The sequence below is a fragment of the Maylandia zebra genome, linkage group LG11, assembly GCF_041146795.1.
Source record: "Maylandia zebra isolate NMK-2024a linkage group LG11, Mzebra_GT3a, whole genome shotgun sequence".
Lineage (NCBI taxonomy): Eukaryota > Metazoa > Chordata > Actinopteri > Cichliformes > Cichlidae > Maylandia > Maylandia zebra.
In genome coordinates this window covers 6,346,057-6,365,603 of record NC_135177.1, presented here as the reverse complement: position 1 = coordinate 6,365,603, position 19,547 = coordinate 6,346,057, and the positions used below count along the sequence as shown (strand labels likewise).

Here is a 19,547-nt window from a genome sequence, read left to right as displayed (position 1 = left end):
TGATGCTTAGATGAATTCACTGAATTCCACCTTTATACCATCTAGAAAACAGAGAGCATAAACAGCGTACTGTCAGTGTAGAGCAGGGGTAGGCAACTCCAGGACTTAGGTGCCGGTGTCCTGCAGGTTTTAGACAAAGAGGATGTGTAGATACGTAGAGGATGGACTTCAGCCAGGAAAAGTCATGAAACATCTGCTGACATCTGGTTGAATTGAGTTGTGTACTTCCACAAAGAGCAGCAGGTCAGCTGATCACAGCCTGTACACTAAGAAAATCTACTGAAGCTCTCAATAGTAATTATTGAGAGTGTGATTCTTTTCCCCACACTGAGCCAATACAACTGATTTTAGGATTCCACCTCTGCTGAATCAACTTTAACTCCTGACTGTACTCAAGTTCCCGTTTAGAGGCCTGTACTTTTTTACTTTTACTTGAGTACAAAAGTTGAATAAGTACTTCAACTTTTACTGGAGTACTTTTAACAGTAGTATTCGTACTTTTATTCAAGTACAGAATGTCTGCACTTTTGCCAGCTCTGGATCTCAGTGTGTGAATAGTAAAGAACAGTGTTTGCTCCTCACTGAGAACTTTGCTGCTGAAGCCACAGAAGTAAAAAAACACATTCACTGGACTTTGTGAGCCTGCAGATATCGACTGAGTAAATAGCAGGAGGCAAACTGTGGTGCACTCGGGTCAGGAATATTGTGCAACTGTGTTGTTAGGGTGAGCGCTCATCCTCAAGTCAAAAGACGGCTCCTATTTAAAGGTGATGGACATTAAATGAGCCTATTAAAAGGGACAACGTTTACTTGAGCTACATAAATGATATTAATATATTAAGTACTTTGTCATGAGTCATCTTCTCTAAATGACTTTGATGAAATGCCTCCACATTTGAAATACTTAAATCAGCCTTGTTAAGAGTTGCATCACTCTGCTAGCATGTATTTGTCAGATTAGCATTTCTTATTGTTTGCAGTGTCAGAAAGACTCAAAGAGAAACAGATTAAAAAGCTTCCAGAAGGGATTTGATGGTTATTTTACCAACCAGCCATCAAAACTCATCTGTTACAGCACTGCACACATTGATGGCTCTCCAGTGCATAATGGAACCTTATTATAGTTATTCTTTATCGCTTTGGCACAGTCCTTGTAATGTTTCTGAAGTTCATCTTCAACAAAACAGCTCACGCATGAAGACAAAATTAGAGATAATCTGAAAAAAGATGGGACTCACCTCAAACTTTTCATTTATGCGTAATGTGTAAAGTGTGTGTGTGCTGATGAAAGAATGCGTCTCTGAGGATAACTGACTGCTGCTCTGCATACTACATCACAATCACACTTTTACATTCTCTGCAGAGAAAAGGGTGCATTTACCTTTACGTGTATTGTGAGGGGAAAATATTTTTCCTCCAGTGGTCACACAACACCGTAAACAGCAGGTACAGTAACCGGAAAGTGAACGCATACACAGCACTGTACAAATTCTGTAGCTCAACACCATCAAAAACCCATGTGCAGCAATATGCAACAGTACATCACCGTAAGACAACAGAACTTGGAGGACATCCTGTAGCTTCCTTTGGAGCTTACCGGTCATGCTTTTACTCAGTTTACCGAGCACATCCACCTTCTGTATACTCTGCTGTCTTCTTCCTGCACCTCTCCGCATATCCTTTTAACAATCCTAACAATAACTGCACAGCTTACAATTACACAGCTGGTGGCCAGGCTAGCTAGCTAGGTAGCGGGAGGAGCTCTGAACAGACTCAAGAACAGTAACGACGGACAGAGGATGAAAAATAAAGAGCAGAGATCCACCAATATTTCTTGTCTGGTTGGTGCTTCAATGCTGGACTTTTACACCAGCTCAGACAGCTCCTACCCTCACCATTACCAGGTGAGATCAAGATTAGCTGTTACTCAGGGCTAACAGGTGGTTTTAGCATCAACACAATCACCTGTGCCACCAAGTTTGCAAGAATAAGTGAAAAAGGAGTCTGTTCTAAGTGCTTCTGTGGAAAGATTAATGCTAATGAGCCACATGTCTCCTTTAAAAGTGGCAACAAAAATAGAGGATCGACTTCAAATAAATTACGCTGTATAATCCTGACAGAAGATAGAGTCATTTTAAACCAACACACAGAAGCATTTCACTAAGAGCAAGCGATGAGGAGTGCTCCACGTTTTAGGGGAAAAAAATTATTTATTCTGTTCTTACCAAAGACACGTTCATCGTTGATGTTCTTTATGCAGAACCAGAGGCCTGCTGGGAAGGTGCAGACGAGGATGTGAAGATCAAAGAAGAAGGACACCCAGGTGGTGGGTTGGTGCTCTGATACCGAAGCGATGATTGGAATGTGGATCTTAGCATAGCTGTGAAGAGCGCAGGAAATAAAACAGTTAATAAAAGGAAGTGAAAAAAGGGGGTCTCTATAAACTCTATATGAACTGTTGTCAATCAGAACAGTTAACATCCACCCGACTCACACCAATAAAGCAACGGTGTTGATGGTGAACATGTGAGAGCTCATGCAGACAGCAGAGAATCAGGTTTGGCTGATGTCAGTTATCTTGGGTCCGAGCGTGACCCAATTAGTTTTACTGCACTGCAGCAGAAAACTTAACACCCTTCAAAAAAAATAAAAAATAAAAAAAACTGGAAAAAAAATTACTGAGGCATGTACGTACACACGCACATATACACACACCCATGTGCACATTCACTCAGTGAGAGTTTTGCAGTTTACAGCTGATGCTGCAGTCTGGCAGTTCTCTGTAAGCCCTGATCTGGGAGCAGAGAAGGGGAGCATTATCTGGTTGGGATTTTATGATGGGGCAGGATGACGTGCTGACTTGATTCGCCAATGGCAAAAAAATAAATAAATAAATAAATTCTGGGAGCTAGAATGAGGGGGGAGGCAAGGCTACGGCATTTGCTTTGCTGTAATGCATTTAATTTGGCTTAAAGGTGAGGACGCTACTTGAAAAATGCAGTGATTTCTACAACTGAGTGACAACTTTTGTCTCTCTGCATGAGAGGAAAAAAAACACAAAAACACACATGCTGTGAGATGGAGTAAAGCTGAATAAATGAGATTTTCATGGTAAATCAGTGTGGAATAAATCTGCTGTGAAACTGACTGACTGTACCTGCATGAGTAACTGTGCTACTACAGAGTTTTGGCTTACCCGGTATCCCAGAGGGAGTAGAAACGCCCACTCCATGGAGCAATGTAACCTGAGAAAGGAACACACAACATCCATATGAACTTGAACCCTGCTCACAATGTATTCACATTCACATCCACACATGGCTGTGGACGGTCAGTGATCTGTGTATTCTGTCACACACCGGTGGAACAATTAATTGGTCCGCTACGCTCCTCCTGCATGTATCGATCATGAAATTACTCTCTGATGTGGGCGGTGCGATGATAAATGAGAGCAGGGAAACTAATCACCGCCGTTAGAGAGCCAGCAGGTGGTCCTTTTCTATGCGGGTAATAGATCAGTGCTTCTATTGTCTTACTGATTCCAGTCAGAGAGCGCTATTGTTTTACACGAAGCATCTCAATGACCTTAGATGAGGGCTATAATTACCTGGCCTGCACTCAGTATCCAAAGAAGACCTAATGGCACTAAAGGTTCAGGTGATTTCGGGTACAAAGTAATAAAGCACATTTGTCAAAGACTTGCAAAACTCACAGGTCAAATCAATCCTTATGTATTGTACATTCATCCCATTTTTCATCCCATGCAAGAAGAAGGTTTGAACAGCAAGTTGGTGGGTCTCTGCACATCCATCAAACTTACAGTATGTGTAACATAATAGGACGTGCGTAAGCCCACTATAAAGAAGCTGCACAGTGTCTTATTACATAAGACCCCAGAATAAATACTTATAATTTACGATTCAATTATAAATTATATTTCTGTGACATTTTAATAAGGAAAGCTGCTGCTCCCTCTGTAGTGGGGGTCAGAGGGCAGCGCCGCATGTGTGATTTGACAGATTTTTAAACCAGATGCCGCTCCTGAAACTTTCACTTGTTAGGCGAACGTGTAAACCACTACACTCCAGAGTCATGTCCACATCTTTTAAATATTTCATCTAAGGATCCTACGATCTTTTCTGGGATCACAATTCATGCAAAAGTAAAGTATCATCTGTTTTCTTAAAAAAAAGTTCAGACTTTTTTGTTAAGCAGACAAACATGATGCTGGCTTTGGCAGATGTTACATTTGAAGAACATGTATTTGTCTTGTTTAGGCTCCCGAAAGATTTAAGATCTGTACTGTTCAAACTCTAAGGTCAAAGTCCTTTGAAAAACTGAGGCATACATTTAAATTTAAATTTAAAGTTATACACAGATGTTCACTCACTAGACTGATAGAGAAATAACATCCAAAGTTTATAAAGCTAAATGTGTGGAACTAAGATTTGGAAAACGACATCTCTGCAGAGGATTGGAAACCATCTGATGTGGTGAAGCCATGTGAAGCAACTAAAAGTACCTTCAGGGGAACTGCATAAAGCCAAGTCAATCACACTACAATGCAGTTTTTGGTCCATTACATCTTTCTTAGTGAATCCATCCTATCGGTCAGGTTCTCCTTTCAACAAGATTACAATGCTCTGAGAGGACTGATTTCAACTGTGTGATCATTTGAGGTTGTTTTTAATGGTTCTTCTGAACTGACAAGCGTTCCTACTTTTTTGTCCATCCCATTCACACCAACTGAGATCCATGAAGTAAGAGAGCCACTTCCCCGTGTAATGCCACGCGCTTCAACAGCACTCTGCGGCACAGAGGAGAGTGACAGCCTAATGATATAGTGAGAGATTTCTTAGCCCTGATGTGTCAGAACAGAGTGATTTAGAAAAGCTCACCTGTGCAGCGCAGTGCATTTCAGCTGAATGACCTGCCTATTCGCTTTCATTCTAGTGCTGATTACAGTTCATCCGTAGAAAGCAGAACTATTATCTCTGACAGAGTAAAGGCTCCATCATGGAAATTGCCATCACAATCACGTTTGCTCAGTCGTTCTTGTGTCGTTCCTCTCACAGCATCATTTTTCCCCTAATAGCGATGGACTGTGTAACAGGACATTACTTCCTTATACCGCTCATGAAAAATCCCAGACTAACGCCATGCTGTTCTGACTTATCATTACCCTTTGGAGATATGTTAAATGCTGCACACACGTGGAACTGAGTGACTAGCCAACTCAAGAATAGCTTCTGTCAAGTCTTAATAACCATGTCTTACCATGAAAACAGAAATATTATGTAATTATAGGATTGTATGTGTAAAAATCCATCCCTTTGTATACAGTCTGCAGTCATAAGGAATACACAACAAGACTGTATTAGGCTGTCACTATGTATTTAAGCGCCTTGAGGCGACTGTTGTTGTGATTTGGCGCTATATAAATAAAATTGAATTGAAAAACTGAATTATGGGAAAATGTGCCAAAGACTGCAGCTGCATGACACATTCTGCCCCTACTCCCAGCACGAACTGCAAAATGTTGTAAAACTGCACAGCATATAAGCATGAGCTTGGGAAAAGCTAGTTAAATCACTTTTGAGCAAAAACCCCAAAGCTTTAAAAGAATTTTACACTGATGAGTCTCTATGTCCAGTTTGTGTCCCAGTGCCCACTGAGACCACCGTCACAGCTCTCTCCAGGCAAAGAGCAAAAATCTGCACATCCAAGTAAAAACCTGCAAGTGCAAGACCAAAAAGAACCAGAAGATTTGGAAATAAAGTGAAACTATTAGTGTTTTGATACTTTACTAAGCAGGAGCCAAATATCGTGCAGATTTTCCGAGATTTTTTGGCCTCTGCATGATCATTTACACAGGAACGTGTATATCCTGACAGCAGAAGGTCCATGTTCACAGACTGCATTGACACCTGTGAGGACAAACGGTTGAATGGACCATCAGGAATGGGCACCGTTTGGAATTAGACTGTTGTAAAAGTGAACACGTGTCATTAAAGTGGATAGGGCTCTGCCTTCAGACACACATGGTGTTAGTGGAACCTCCATGATCAGTGACACCAGGGCAGCGTTCCCATAGGAAGATACAGTATTTAGACCAGGGTCGTCAATGTTATCAAATCTTTCTGGAGTGACTGCATTTCCAAATTGTTAACATAACATAGGATGTTCTCAGCACTAAAAAAAACAAACTTAGATTAAACTTTACTGCATGTCATTTCTCTGCTTCTCGCCACATATTTATCTATCTTTACTACACATTGTCAAATAAACAACCAGCCTTCTAATAGATAACCAACCTGTGTATGTCAGATAGATGACAGAGAGAAAAACAACTCCAGCAGCCAGAGAGACTCCCAAGAAGAAGAGAGTCTGGAACTCCTGCCTGGTCAGTCTGTCCTTTAGGTACTGCAGGAAGGCGTAGACCTGTAGCAGCACAAACACACCTGCAGAGACAGTGCAAACAAGACTGGGTTTAAGATCTGAAATAAACACAACCAGAAAATATATGCAGAACTGTTTAAAGTCACCAGAAGAGAAGCAAACCGAGAAGTTGTATCTGACAAAGTAAAAATGAAGCTGCAGATAATTACATCTTTTTTTAGAGCACGCAAAGCAAATGCTTCCATGGAAATGAGCAAACATCATAGGCAAGACGTGCATTCAATCTACACTTCAGCCTTCACAGTAGAAATCTAGCTTTTAGCATACTGTGCAGTGTTTGACAAAGCATGAGAGTAGTGCAGATTTTTTTTGCAAGTATAAAAATGATTCTGCTGAATGTTAGAAAACCTGACTTGCTCCATAGCTTTGCAGTAAACAACTTCCAACAATACTTTCCACCCTTACCCCAGGTGACTGGTTACTGACCTGCTGCAGCCATGTGTTCACTGGTCCTGATTGGCTGAAAGCCCACAAATGGGATCTGCATGGACAGGATGAGGCCGATGATGTAGAAAGTGCTGTAGGCTGCAGGAAGACAACAACCAGTTAAGACCAGATGAGCACAGTCAACTGTGTTACATGTGTTTACTTTCACTCATCAGTCTGAATCTAATCCAGTCAGCACACTGGCCAACTGATGAATAGATTCTATTAACAAGCGCAGCGTGTACATGCAAGTCTATCCGGTTCCTCTGAGCCCCACATTTGCTGACAGAATCCTTCACTGTACTGATCATACAATAATTTTAGTTTATTTTAACTCAGTTCCACAAATTCCATGCAGCTGCACAAAACACTCATTACAGCACTGCAAACCACCACAGCTGAAAACAAACCGCTATTAATCAAACCGCATCCCCTTTTTTATTTTTCCTCTGAAACTAAACTTGGTATTTGCGACGTCTTTTTATGTGTCATTAAGAATCAGTGCGCTCCGGGCAACTTCCAGTGTAAGAAGTGGGTAAGCAGAGGCTTTCATTTGAGCCGTTCACAATGACAGAATGACCTTTCACTGCAGAAACAACACTGTACAGATCTCACAGATGTAAGTACTTCATCACATGAGGCAGCACACAATTTACATCATACAGAAAACCTGAACTGGACAGAAGGACCTACAACTGGCACATTAATCTTAATTAAAAAAAACGTGTTCCTGTTTAACATGCACAAATGCATCTGTGGCAGCTACTGTGTTTCTAATTACCAGAGACTTGGGGAATGTGTTGGTAATGTGAATAAATGAAACAGAATGTCTGCGATTCAAAGAAAGATGGAGCCTGAGAAGAAATGGCGTTTGTGATTTTAGAAGAGCTGCAAACAAACCCAGAAAAGTCCTTGACGCTGAACACAAGAAAAAGAAAGAAACAAAGAAGGCCTTTTGAGCCTAAATTATGAATGACAGTGTAAGAGCGACTTAAGAGTTCAAATGATTTACACACTTGGGAGTCAGCGGCACAACCAGACAACAGGCTGTAAAATATGTCGACTAAACCTGAAAACCATTTCAAATGAGCGCTCAGGGATCAGACACACTTAAACAGAGCTTCAGGAATAAAAGCCTCCAAACAAGTCCTGCTAGTTAATAAAAAAAATAAAAAATTGCACTACACAGCTAATGAAACAACAGGCTAACACGCAAGCTGAGAATGTGCACTTGCTAGAGCCATCTGACTCATGTTTCTATACTTGTTTCTATATTCTATTTGTACAGCTCCAGATCACAACATCAGTTATTTGGAGGAGCTTAATATTTTAAGGCAGGGGTGTCAAACATAAGGCCCGTGGGCCAGAATCGACTGGTCAAATACTGGCCCACTGAACAGCTTTGACAAATGTTTAGTAGGACAGACCTCCCAACGACCATCCACACCATCTTATATTATGATATCTCAGGAAATAAATGTGCAGTTGAACTTCTTTACACTGGCAGAAAGGAGAGTTTCCCTGGTCGGGCCCATTTAAGATCAAGGTGTGCCCACAATGTAAAAATCCTCACTAACACTGGAGAACAACAAGACGATGGGGGTTTGCCTCGTTCTCCTCCAAGCTCGTTTGGTGGCCTGCCATCACAGACTACTGCCTCATGTCACGATATTGTAGGCTCTGCAGCTGCACATAATCACCTACAGCCTACTGTGTGGGTGTCTTGCTTTCTCTACTGCAGCTTAGGTACACCCCTCGACTGCATTTAATAATTAGGCCAGGGAACACTTGGGGACAGGAGCGCTTCAGAGTGGCTTTGTGGCTGTTAATGCTGCTCTATGGAGCAAAATCTTCATGTTCCTGCTCCAGACACTGTTTGATATTTTTAGAGCCAAATAACCTCAAGTTTGACCTAATCTGCAAAGAAGAGGACAGATCATCCAGGCCTTTATATCTTTGAGGCATACATATTTTAAACCATGTTTACCGTGGCTACACTTGCAGTGAATCCATAAAGGAGATTTCTTGTACCAAACTGACTGAATGGACAGGAAACAAGAATCAATGATGAAAACAGTGATGTCCTGCACAATGTTAGTTTAAGCAGTCGATGTATTTAAATAGAACATTAAGTGAATTGTTGCTGTATGCCAGGAGAAAACATAATGTGGTTGTCACTCTGTAACAATAGTAAGGATTCCAATTTCCACTTGAGCCTCAAAAAAGCACATCTAAGGGATGTGCGGGGTGGGGGTGTGTGGAGGGAGGTGGTTGGGTTCTACACCAATTTGTTCATGAGAAAGGAATCAAACATCAGCCCCCCACTGCTGTCTTCACAAGCTGACATGATTATTATTGCTATTGCACCGAGAGATGTCTCACTCCGACATACATACACTCAGTTTTCTTTTTAATATTCAAGCTGCCTTGACCCAACTGAAGGGAACAAAGAGGAACAGGAAGTTCAAATGTTCAACTATCCAATCAGATATGTACATTTCCTCTCCTCCTCTGGCAGTGCTCTAGAGATCCCCCACGTGTGGGCCCACAAAGCAGACTTTATATTTCCATGTAAAAGCAGTGCAGCTTGTTTGGTCGCTGACTCGATCAATCTCCCACCGTGACTGTCTTTTGATGACGGTAACATTATCATGGACGAGGAAAATGGAAACAAAGACTGCTGATGCCGGCCTGATCTGATTCACCAACTGCTGTGGTAAATTAATGTAAGGAAACACCTTGCTCTAGCCGCGCTGATGCACTGAGCTGAAACATTGATGCGCGTACAGTCTACTGTGATCAAACAGAATTAGACTTGAAAGAAATCCTTTGTAAAAATGATATTGTGACATAAATTAGATTCAACACGACGGTGTGTTTTTCAAAGCTGTAGCTGCTGGGAGTGTATTGCATCACACTGAGAAGGGCTTTTATGATTCTGATGCTGATTAAAAGCGAACAGATTAAGTTTAGCAGAGACAGACTTGGAGCAGGGCTCCGTGTTTGATAATAGCTGTACCTAATGACCTTATAAGTCACATAAAGTGGAAATACAGAACTACACTAATATGTATATAAAGCACATGCTTTCTGTTCTGATAGGTGGAGCTGCTTTCACTGATAAACTGTTGGGAACCTTACATAAGAAAATATTCAGGCACACATCCATCTCAAAGACATTACTATCACACCACTGTGTATTACTGTAGAGTCTTTACCTTACAGCAGCTTAAGGTGGCTGTTTTGGTGCTTGGTGCAATATAGAGTGTGCTTCCCAGGTATATTAATGGCTGTCACTTTTTATTCTATATTTGCCTGAGTCTTGACTCGTTTATTAGTGAACTACTTAAAGTGTTATTTTGCTCTTATTTTGGAAATTTAGTGGCTGTGTACCAGCGAGCCCCAGCCTTCACGTTGCTGTTGTGTCAGTTCTTCATATCATTTAACCACTTCTCCAGAAAGTCTGTTGTTTTGAAGTTGGGCAAAACTTTCCATAGCCGGGGGAACTGGGGCCGATATGTGTGATATGATCACAATCATATCAGCCGGGCGCTGTGTACCTGGAGTCGAGTTTTTATGACCCATGCATGAACCCATACATTTTTAGACATAAGTTGTAACGGCCGCCATTTTCTTTGTGAGTCTTTATTGCATGGCGTGGCGCGATGTAATGTTTGCGTGTAAGGTTTAGTTTGAGTACCTGACGGCTCTTTTTTGCTTCTCATCCGCAAACTCTCTCCTTACTCTTTCACGTGACTCTTGCGTTGGTGGTAGAAGAGGTTTGTCATGTTTGAGTCTGTGGTGGCGGCCGGTTTGCGGCATAATTTGCATAGTTTTCTGGTCCGTGTCAGACTTCTCATAACCAAACCATGTCCATGCTACAGAGGTAGCCTCTTGCTCCTTCTGTTTGGAGCTACCTGATTCTGCCTCATCTTCAGTGGCCATGCTAGTATTCTCTGTGCCTGCATCCACACGGTGACCATCCAAACAATAAAAAAATATTACCATAAACAGTGTATTTTGCGTCACCATGAAACAAACGATAGCGTATAATGTGAAACGACGGATGTTTTAATTTCGTCATCCGATATATTTCGTCATATTGCACAGCCCTAGGTGGAACTGTATTTCTCCAGCTGGAAGGACGCTATAACCAGACCCTGCATCACATGGAGAAGTGGTCTATCCTACCAAATTCAAGCCCATGCACTCTCTACAGAGGCAGCTGCTTATGTCACAGAGTATATACTCTATTATTTAATTAGATTTTTGACTTTGCGTAAACAAGTTTCTTATTGGTAAAAGTGTATGCCACCACTGTGGCATCTACTTAAATCTCTCTGCATTATTTAACATCAAGCAAAAATAAAGAAATAAAAGATCAATATATGTGATCTATTTCTGACACTTTACCCTTCTCTGATAAAGACGCACACAGTGCGTGCTCTCTAGATGCTGAGCAATATGCCGACTCAAGACGAGCACTGAGTGAGAAGCTGAGTCCGATAGAGAAAAAGAGGAATCTGAGTGGGTTTCTATTCAGCTACAGAGGACGCACTGCTCATAACGAAATTTCAGCTGGATTTCATTACGGCTTTTCTGCTTTGGAAGACAGGAAAGATGAAGCGAGCGGGGTTTGGGGTGTGACAGCGGGCCACAGACTGGACTGCAAATCACTGTACAAGGTATGCATCACAGAACACAGCGAGCTATTACAGCTTTGAACTAACTCAATTACTGTGTTGCTGCAAGCAGAATGTACGGTGCTGGTCTTCAGAGAGAGACAGACGCAGGAGGTGAGGGGAGGAGGATGAAGGAGGTGAGAGACCAAGGGAGGAAAGCGCCATGTTAAATTATTCATTCTGCCAATAATCCTATTGGAGGATGCAAAACCCAACAGTCGCCCCGTCTCATCTCTACTTTTAGCCTTCTCTTTCTATACTTGTCCTGAGTTCAGCCACTAGTCAGTATGGCTTCTCTGATTCCACACTTCACAGCTTTCCCACCAAGTTCCCCTCACCAGTTTGTCTGTGCATATCCACATGTCACTTCCAAACGATCATGAGCTCAGCTACCGAGTTCAATCTGAAACAACAGCACGGTGATGTGGCATCAGAGTCAGAGCACGGCGAGCTCAGGAGTGTGTGACGACGCAAGCTCTTTGAAAGGAAGACCACTTTAATCTTTCCTCTGCCTGCCTGCATTTCCACTTTCAGTCCCGCACTTTTATCCCAGATCCTATCTGCCCTTCTCTGGGGGATTTGTGTAAACTGAACATCAGTTGCTAGTGGATGGTGTTAATTATTAGTAACTGTGTTTATGCAGCGCAGATATGAAAAAGAAGCACGTGGTCTTCTGTGTGGCATCCCCACATGTGCTGGGCCTGAAAGTCTTTTCAAGGAGAGAAAGCAGAGCCTGTGTGTGCATAGCTGCTGAATGCACCCCTACATCTTCTCTTGATTCTGCATAAAGTCAACATCAAATGAGCACAACTGCAAACCCTCAAGTCGTCGCTTCCCACTCTCGAATGAATGTAAATGAGTTTGTGTGTGTGTTTTTGCTGCATCTCACCTATGTAGACTCTCCGACTGAAGCGCTGCATGAGCAGCAGGACGAACACATGAAGAGGAATCAAGTTGATTATGAACACATAACCACCCCAAGCAGAAACCTGTCAAAAAACACATTTAATGAGCCCACTTTAATTAATTCAAAGCTTTCATTAATGGCGGGGCGGAATCATTTGGATTATGCATGCAGAAAGGCCTACCTCCACACATACACAGACTGCTACATGGCTAGCTTATCCCCGCTGAATGTGTACAATGCTTTCGACTGTAGCAGATAATCAGTAGAAGTATAACTGGCCCACGAATCCCTAAAGAGTGACTGTGTTTTCTCTTTTATTCACTTCAATAATGAGACGCTTTGCAATAAGGAGGAGGGTGCAAAGCTGCACAGCCCACCTGTGAGCTGTGAAATCATTATGAGCTTCAGCATTACGACTGGCATTCACATTATGCTGCTGGTACAAACCCCTCAGAAGCACAAACACACAGACACACGTGCACAGAACAGAGATGCACACACACGCAACCCTTTTCAAGCTTTGTTCTGATTCGTCTCAAAGTGTCATGTAGCTGCCAGGCAGCGAGCGGCTGCCAGTGAAGCGGCGTCACAGTTTACGGCACGAGGTGATTCTTCACATTCTGACGTGAATGATGGGCAGATTAAGGGAACGGTTCTCCCGAGGACATTTTTCATGTCTTCGTCTGATGAAAATGGCTCCCAGTGGTTCGAGTGCAACAAAGTTTGATGGACATCATAACTGCTGCAACAGTTCTGTGAAGGGCACGGCGATGTGCACTGACAGTGATTCAGAGTGACTCTGCGATCCACAAGTTGCTCTCCTTTTCAGTTTAAGGTTCAGGGCCCGTCCTTATCAAGTGTCAGAATCACTCTCTCTAAGGAACTGTGCTCAAACTGAGCCTTGGACTACAAATGCTGAAGTTGGGCTAGAGGCTATTTGCTGAACCCCTTCCAATTATTTTCAGCCAGGGGCAGAACATAACAATGACACCGCTAACTAAAAAAAGATCATTTTATGCGTGTGTGTATTAATAACTATTGTAGGTTACCGCTAAAATTAATAAGCAGCTTAAATCAACTACAAACCAACCATATAACAAACTCGAATACTGCGGAAGACGTCTGGAGAAATTCAGGGCGTGCTAAGGCACCGACTGCCATTCGATGAAACTAGCTAACCAGGTAGGTAACAGGAGCCAATGAAAGCTAAAAGAGTTAACCAGTGGCACCTGCGTTTAACAGAAGTTAAAAGAAGCCATCATAATCTAAGAGTTATCGCCTGCTACCTTTTATAGTCATATTTTAAAGGAGAACCAAAGTGTTTGGCTTACAACTGGATCATGTGACCCTGAATCATCCCTTAGTTAAGCTGCCGAGGCTGCTGGGGGCTTCCCATGATGCACAGCGGTTTTTCTTCACTCTGCGTTTATACACCACTCTGCATTTAATCATTAGTTGTTATTAATCTGATTCTCTTCCACAGTGCGTCTTTCGTCCCGTCTCCCTCCCTTCACCCCCAACCGGTCGTGGCAGATGGCTGCCCCTCTTTGAGCCTGGTTCTGCCAGGAGCATCTTCAGAGTTTTTTCTTCCCACTGTCGCCAAGTCCTTGCTCATAGGGCATCTTCTATTATTGTCGGGTCTTTATCTTATAATATAAAGTGCCTGCTGCTGTTGTGATTTAGTGCTATATAAATACAATTAAATTTGTAATATCTACAATATTTTCTTTTGCACGGTGAGAAGGCTTCAAGACATCCTGTTTATATACGTCAGAAATGGAAGCACTAAGGCAGCCATGGGACCAGGCCTTTGGTTTAAATTTCCAAACTACTGCACAACAATAAAAGAAAATATTCCTGATTATGCCAAACATTCTCATAAAGCACACACACGGAGGTACGAGGAATAGTAAACAATGACCTTTAACACTTCTGCATTTGCACATTTAGTCCTAACAACATTCATGAATGATTTCCATCCTCCTGCCATATTAGAACACAAGTGTTACCAGCAAAGTGTCACAATTATAACAAAGGATCTGTGTGTGTTTGTGCGTGTGAGTTCTCACCATATAGAAGTAGGAGAGGCAGCATCCGATGGCCCAAAAAACTGATCCAGTCTTCACAGACTTCACCTGCGGTGTACACCAGAGAGCATTAACCCCACAAACACACACACACACAAATGTAAATCAGAGCCTTCCATTAACTAAGCTGTGCTGCTCGCTGTTTCTTTCCTCGATGATTTTGCTCTACTGCTGCTTGCCCAACATGATAGTCTGAATTATTCATCATGTTTGCCTCTTTAATGACCCACACACAAAGCAGACCACCGTGTCCTACAGATCTTTACCTTGCCCACAGCAGGACACAGCAGCTGCTAACGAGGGCCTAACGAGGCTAACGAGCCCTGACTTAACGAAGGCTCAGGTGGGAGCTGTTGCAATTGGCTGCACGGATGATGGAGCCGAACCAATGAGATGTGGTGGATGGAGGAAGAGCAGATACTGAATGAAAGTTGAGGACAAGTGAACAAGTGGGGAAACAAGATGATAAAGGAGAATGAGGAGCATTCACTGGAGACTATTAAGCTATTCTGTATTTCACTTAGAGCAGATCTACTAAGCCCTCAAAAGCCTGTATGTGTACTTAAGTATGTGTGTGATTTATTCATGGTGCAATTATTTCAGACTTGCCTGAATCCAGGAAACCGAAATCAGTTCTTGTTCTAGTATTCCCCATCTTTCCATTCCACCACTTAACAGTGACTTCAGGGCTCTTTAACAGGGATAAAGGGGTCCTCTGAATCTCAATGGTATGCTTGAAATGTCATGGTGATGGTCTTTAGTAAGAATAACATTAGCCCATTTGCCCATGTGGACAAATCGCTGAGGACCAGTGTGAGGAATAATCTGTAGAAGCAGAAAGATGCTTAAGCCCTTCTCATCCTGGGACAGATAACACTGCTGGCTTCATCAGTCTGATAAAGCGATGGCATTGTCACCCACACACGGGTCACATGTCGGTGCCTCAGGGCTTCATTCAGACGTTGCTACAACATTTACAAAACCAGTTCTAATGCATTGAATGCGTTTAGTTTTCTGTTAACTCACACATTGAATTCTTAAATAGCGACCCTGAGTGACAGCTCCCCTGTCCGAAGTCAACACACTGCCACTGGCAATTTAACAACTCCACAAGTCACTGTGGATGAATCCTGCTGCTGCATCACACTGCAGGGGTTTAATAAACTTTAAGTAGCTTGACCTGCCTCTGCCAATAAATAACTTTTATTGACCAACATTGGTGGTGAAAAGCTGAAAAATGAGATCCTCAGACTTTGTCCTGTTTAACATGTCTGTTTTTTTCATGAGCAGCTTTGAGGCTTCCTCTTACTTGGCGTGAGATAAAATCCTGGCAGCGTGAGACTGAAAGCAACCATCTCAGGCCAAAATGTTAACACTTGGCAAGCTCATTTGCTTTTTTCCTATTTTCATTGTTATTTAAGGCTTTCTCCAAAACAATCGTGTCTTTCAGTGAGCTGAGCGAGTCGCAGAAACCCAAGAGAGACGTCCAGGTTTATCTTGCATGCATTTTTAGACTTGTGAGTTTTGAAAGTGATACCATACGTCCATCAGCAGGTGTTGCAACTTGGCAGCCACTGAGATGTTTGAGCAACTATTAAAGTCTAAATGGATGGGCATGGTCACTGAGAAATAAAAACTATATTTACAGAGTCCCCAGAGGAACATAAAAAAAAAGCCCCAAAATAAGGTTTGAAACATGCACAGTTTCAAAGTATTACCGCTTCATTTTCAGATAACTCCATAGCGGCTAAAGAGGTGGAAAGTCTCCACTGAAAGAAAAGCACTTGTTCTATCAATGAGTGAAGGACCTTCAGTGTAAAAGTACACTGGAACCTGTCTATTAAAAGGGAAACAAGCTAAAAGCACATGACTTCTTGACGTTACCTGGGTGACTGTGTTTGCAGTCTGTTAACCTACATCCACACCAAGCAGACACAGGGCAGCGTTTTTGTGCACCAAATGTTCCCTTGTGTTCACCAGCTAGTTGTTTGTTGGTATAAGGCAGTTAGCATTAGGTTTATCAGAGCTTTATGAAGTGAAAGGTGGAAAAAAAAAAAAACCGATATCTTTCCTCTCAGGCTGAATGACCCTGCTGGGCCTTTGAATCTCCGTGTCACCTCTCAACCTTACTGTTCCAGCCCATCAACAGCTGCTCCGCACTTGGAAAAACCATGCCATTCACAGCTGTTGTTGGGAGGGCAAAAAAACGAGGCTTATGATGTTCTTGCGCACATGCCAGAGAAAATATGGTGAACACAGTAACCAGTGTGAATGAGATGAGTGCAGTAACATAGAAACAACATAGAAATGGTTGTCACTCAGCCAGCAGCAATAACAGCTCGAAAACTGGCCCATCTCTTAGTCACCTGCTCCTAGCAACCAGTAGCAACCAACGGATCAGATTTATCACAGAGCAAATACAGCCCCTGCTATGGCATATTTTAATGAGGCATGAATAAAATGGACTTCAGTCAGATCATGAGGCTAGGTCAGTGCTGTGCTGGCTGTTAATTAGTAATCTGGGCAGCAGTACCTCACGTCCTTTGGTTCACTGTTAATCTAAGAATAGTGATTAATGCAGCTTTAAATAAAAGACATGAGTTGTGCTTCAAAGCCTCACACTCTAATTATTCCCTGTATGAGTGATAAGACTATGGCAAGGCTGAAGAAGTATTCAGGCATACCCAGAGGTAGTAGGTGAACTGCAGGGCGAAGATGGCGATCCCTTCATTGTCAAAGGATCCAGCCACGGAGCGGGAGATGTAGCCAGGAACGATGGCAATGAAGCAGGCTGCCAGCAGTCCTGCCCCCTGGTTCCACAGCTCCCTCGTGAGCAGAAAGGTGGAGATGGAGGTCAGGCCGCTGAACACCGGGGCCAGGAACACGCAGACGTCCCGTATGTGGACAGTGATGTGCAGCAGGTTGAGCACATAATGGATCAGGCCTGCTGTGACCATTAGGCCTGGGTACACCTAGAAGGAAGAGGGTTCAAATTTATTCAGAATATCATAAATCTTTATTTCCATTTCACTCAATGTGTTAAAGCCTTATCTAAAAAAACAGCAATATTTATTAAATAATTCATTCAAGCAATGTGGGTGTGCACATAACTCCTCCTGGGACATACAGTGTATAGATTTCATTAATTAATGGGTGCACTGGAACCCTCTGCCTCCCCCTCTCGCCCAGCTGTGATTGTATCGCCTTCTAAAGATCTCACAAGGAAACGACTGCCCAGCCCTAACGCATTGTTTCTACAGACTGCACACACACACACACACACACACACACACACACACACACACACCACTATAATTGTATAGCTTCAGTAGAACATTTTCTCTTCCCAGTGTCACATTATGCAAAAACACATTCAAGCTGTTATTTTCTCTGATAATGTGAACGCACTGAAGTGCACTCTGGGGAACAGATTAGCCCATAACCCATACAGAGAGATCACACGTAAGTTATAAATATAGAGAAGAGGAGGAGTCAGGCGCTCAGAGATGAGCTGTAATGTAATGACGAGTTAAAAGTGACTCGAGCCAGTCTGTCCTTTAGCGGTTATGAAGACAGATCCACTCTGTGTCGTACAAGCTCTTACCTCCCCGCTTCCCCTCGGAGCCGTTTAGCCATCCAGCAACGCTTTAGTTTGTGTGTGTGTGTGTGTGTGTGTGTGTGTGTGTGTGTGTGTGTGTGTGTGTGTGTGCGCGTGCGCTGTTTAAAGTGAGCTGATGATGGAAGATTCATCATGATAAGGTGACTCTTGAGAAATAAGGACAAAGAAAGAGGTGCAGTACAGGCAGAAAGTGCACACAGTGCCTCATAACCTTGAGTCAGGCATCTCTGACTCGCACCACGCACACAAACACACACATGCACAGAAGACACAAAATACTTACCGTGCCCCCAACTATCCTACCCAGAGGATACCAGGCTCTTTCATCAAACCAGTTGAGAAACTCATAGAAGCCATTTGTGGTGAGGTGGTGAGTCGACCTGTAGTTGAACCTGAAACAATCAACCAGAGACAAGATAGTTAGACACAGTCCAGGACCTACGAGAGACAGCAACCGAACAGCTGCTTCTTATAAAAAGCTTTTCTACTCTGCTCAAGTACTTAAAGCTCTTTATACAACATGCGGCATTCACACAAGCACTTTTTTGGACATTTAAGTGCCTTTAACGTTCACACTCTGATGAACGAATTGGAGAGCAAGTTGGATTTCATCATTTCGCCCAAAAGTATTTGACTGGAACAACCAGGGTTTAAACCACCAACCTTATAAATATAACATTTATTTATTGTAAATGCAATTTTAAAAAAACGTAATGAATTGATTTAGAGTTGAACTACCATTTAACTACCAAGTCCAAGTGGGGAGTAAACAAATCAACCTACTGACCATCAGCTAGCAAGAATAAGAATGAATACAGACAAAACTACAATTATTGATTCTGCTTATATGTCTAAGGGGGTGAAAGTTTTATGAACTTTAAATATGAATACTGTGTAAAAATAGAAATGCTGCCAACATGACTTTAATGACATTGTTTTACAGGGAAACTGCTGAGCTTGGAAGAATGATTTTGATAACCTGGATGCCTCTCAGTTTCTATCCCTTGCATTTTAACATAACTACCTCCCACTCACTCTCCATGTCATTTTACAATACAAAGCACCTCTTTATCTTTGCCAATTTCTAAACATTTCTCATTATTCCTGACATGAGGTTCAGTTCCAGTCACGACTAGCAGATCACATAATCATCATTACCTTTGGAGCTCTTTGCAACGACTGACAAGATAAACAAGCACAGCACGGCTTCCCGTTAGTCTCCTAAATATATAAACCCTCCCCTGCAGGTCCACGTAGCACTCACTGTGGATGACACTCGCCAGGGGTTCAGTTCAGTCACCTCTGGTTTCATATGACTCCCAATCTGCGTTGATTGGTTTATTTGTAATGATGTAAACAAGTAATTG

The 19,547-nt window shown here is 42.5% G+C and overlaps 1 protein-coding gene across 1 annotated transcript in view; it reads right to left on the bottom strand.

Moving 5' to 3' along the window:
- Positions 1 to 19,547, bottom strand: part of LOC101465204 (dolichyl-diphosphooligosaccharide--protein glycosyltransferase subunit STT3B) — a 75,747-nt gene that overhangs the window by 12,854 nt on the left and 43,346 nt on the right. Inside the window, exons 2-9 of the mRNA XM_004560070.6 lie at positions 18,464 to 18,572; positions 17,246 to 17,533; positions 14,544 to 14,609; positions 12,457 to 12,556; positions 6,886 to 6,984; positions 6,315 to 6,461; positions 3,197 to 3,245; positions 2,226 to 2,380 (exon numbers count right to left, since the gene is read on the bottom strand). Of these exons, the coding sequence (XP_004560127.1) occupies positions 2,226 to 2,380; positions 3,197 to 3,245; positions 6,315 to 6,461; positions 6,886 to 6,984; positions 12,457 to 12,556; positions 14,544 to 14,609; positions 17,246 to 17,533; positions 18,464 to 18,572 (1,013 nt within the window). The remainder of the gene's footprint in view (positions 1 to 2,225; positions 2,381 to 3,196; positions 3,246 to 6,314; positions 6,462 to 6,885; positions 6,985 to 12,456; positions 12,557 to 14,543; positions 14,610 to 17,245; positions 17,534 to 18,463; positions 18,573 to 19,547) is intronic.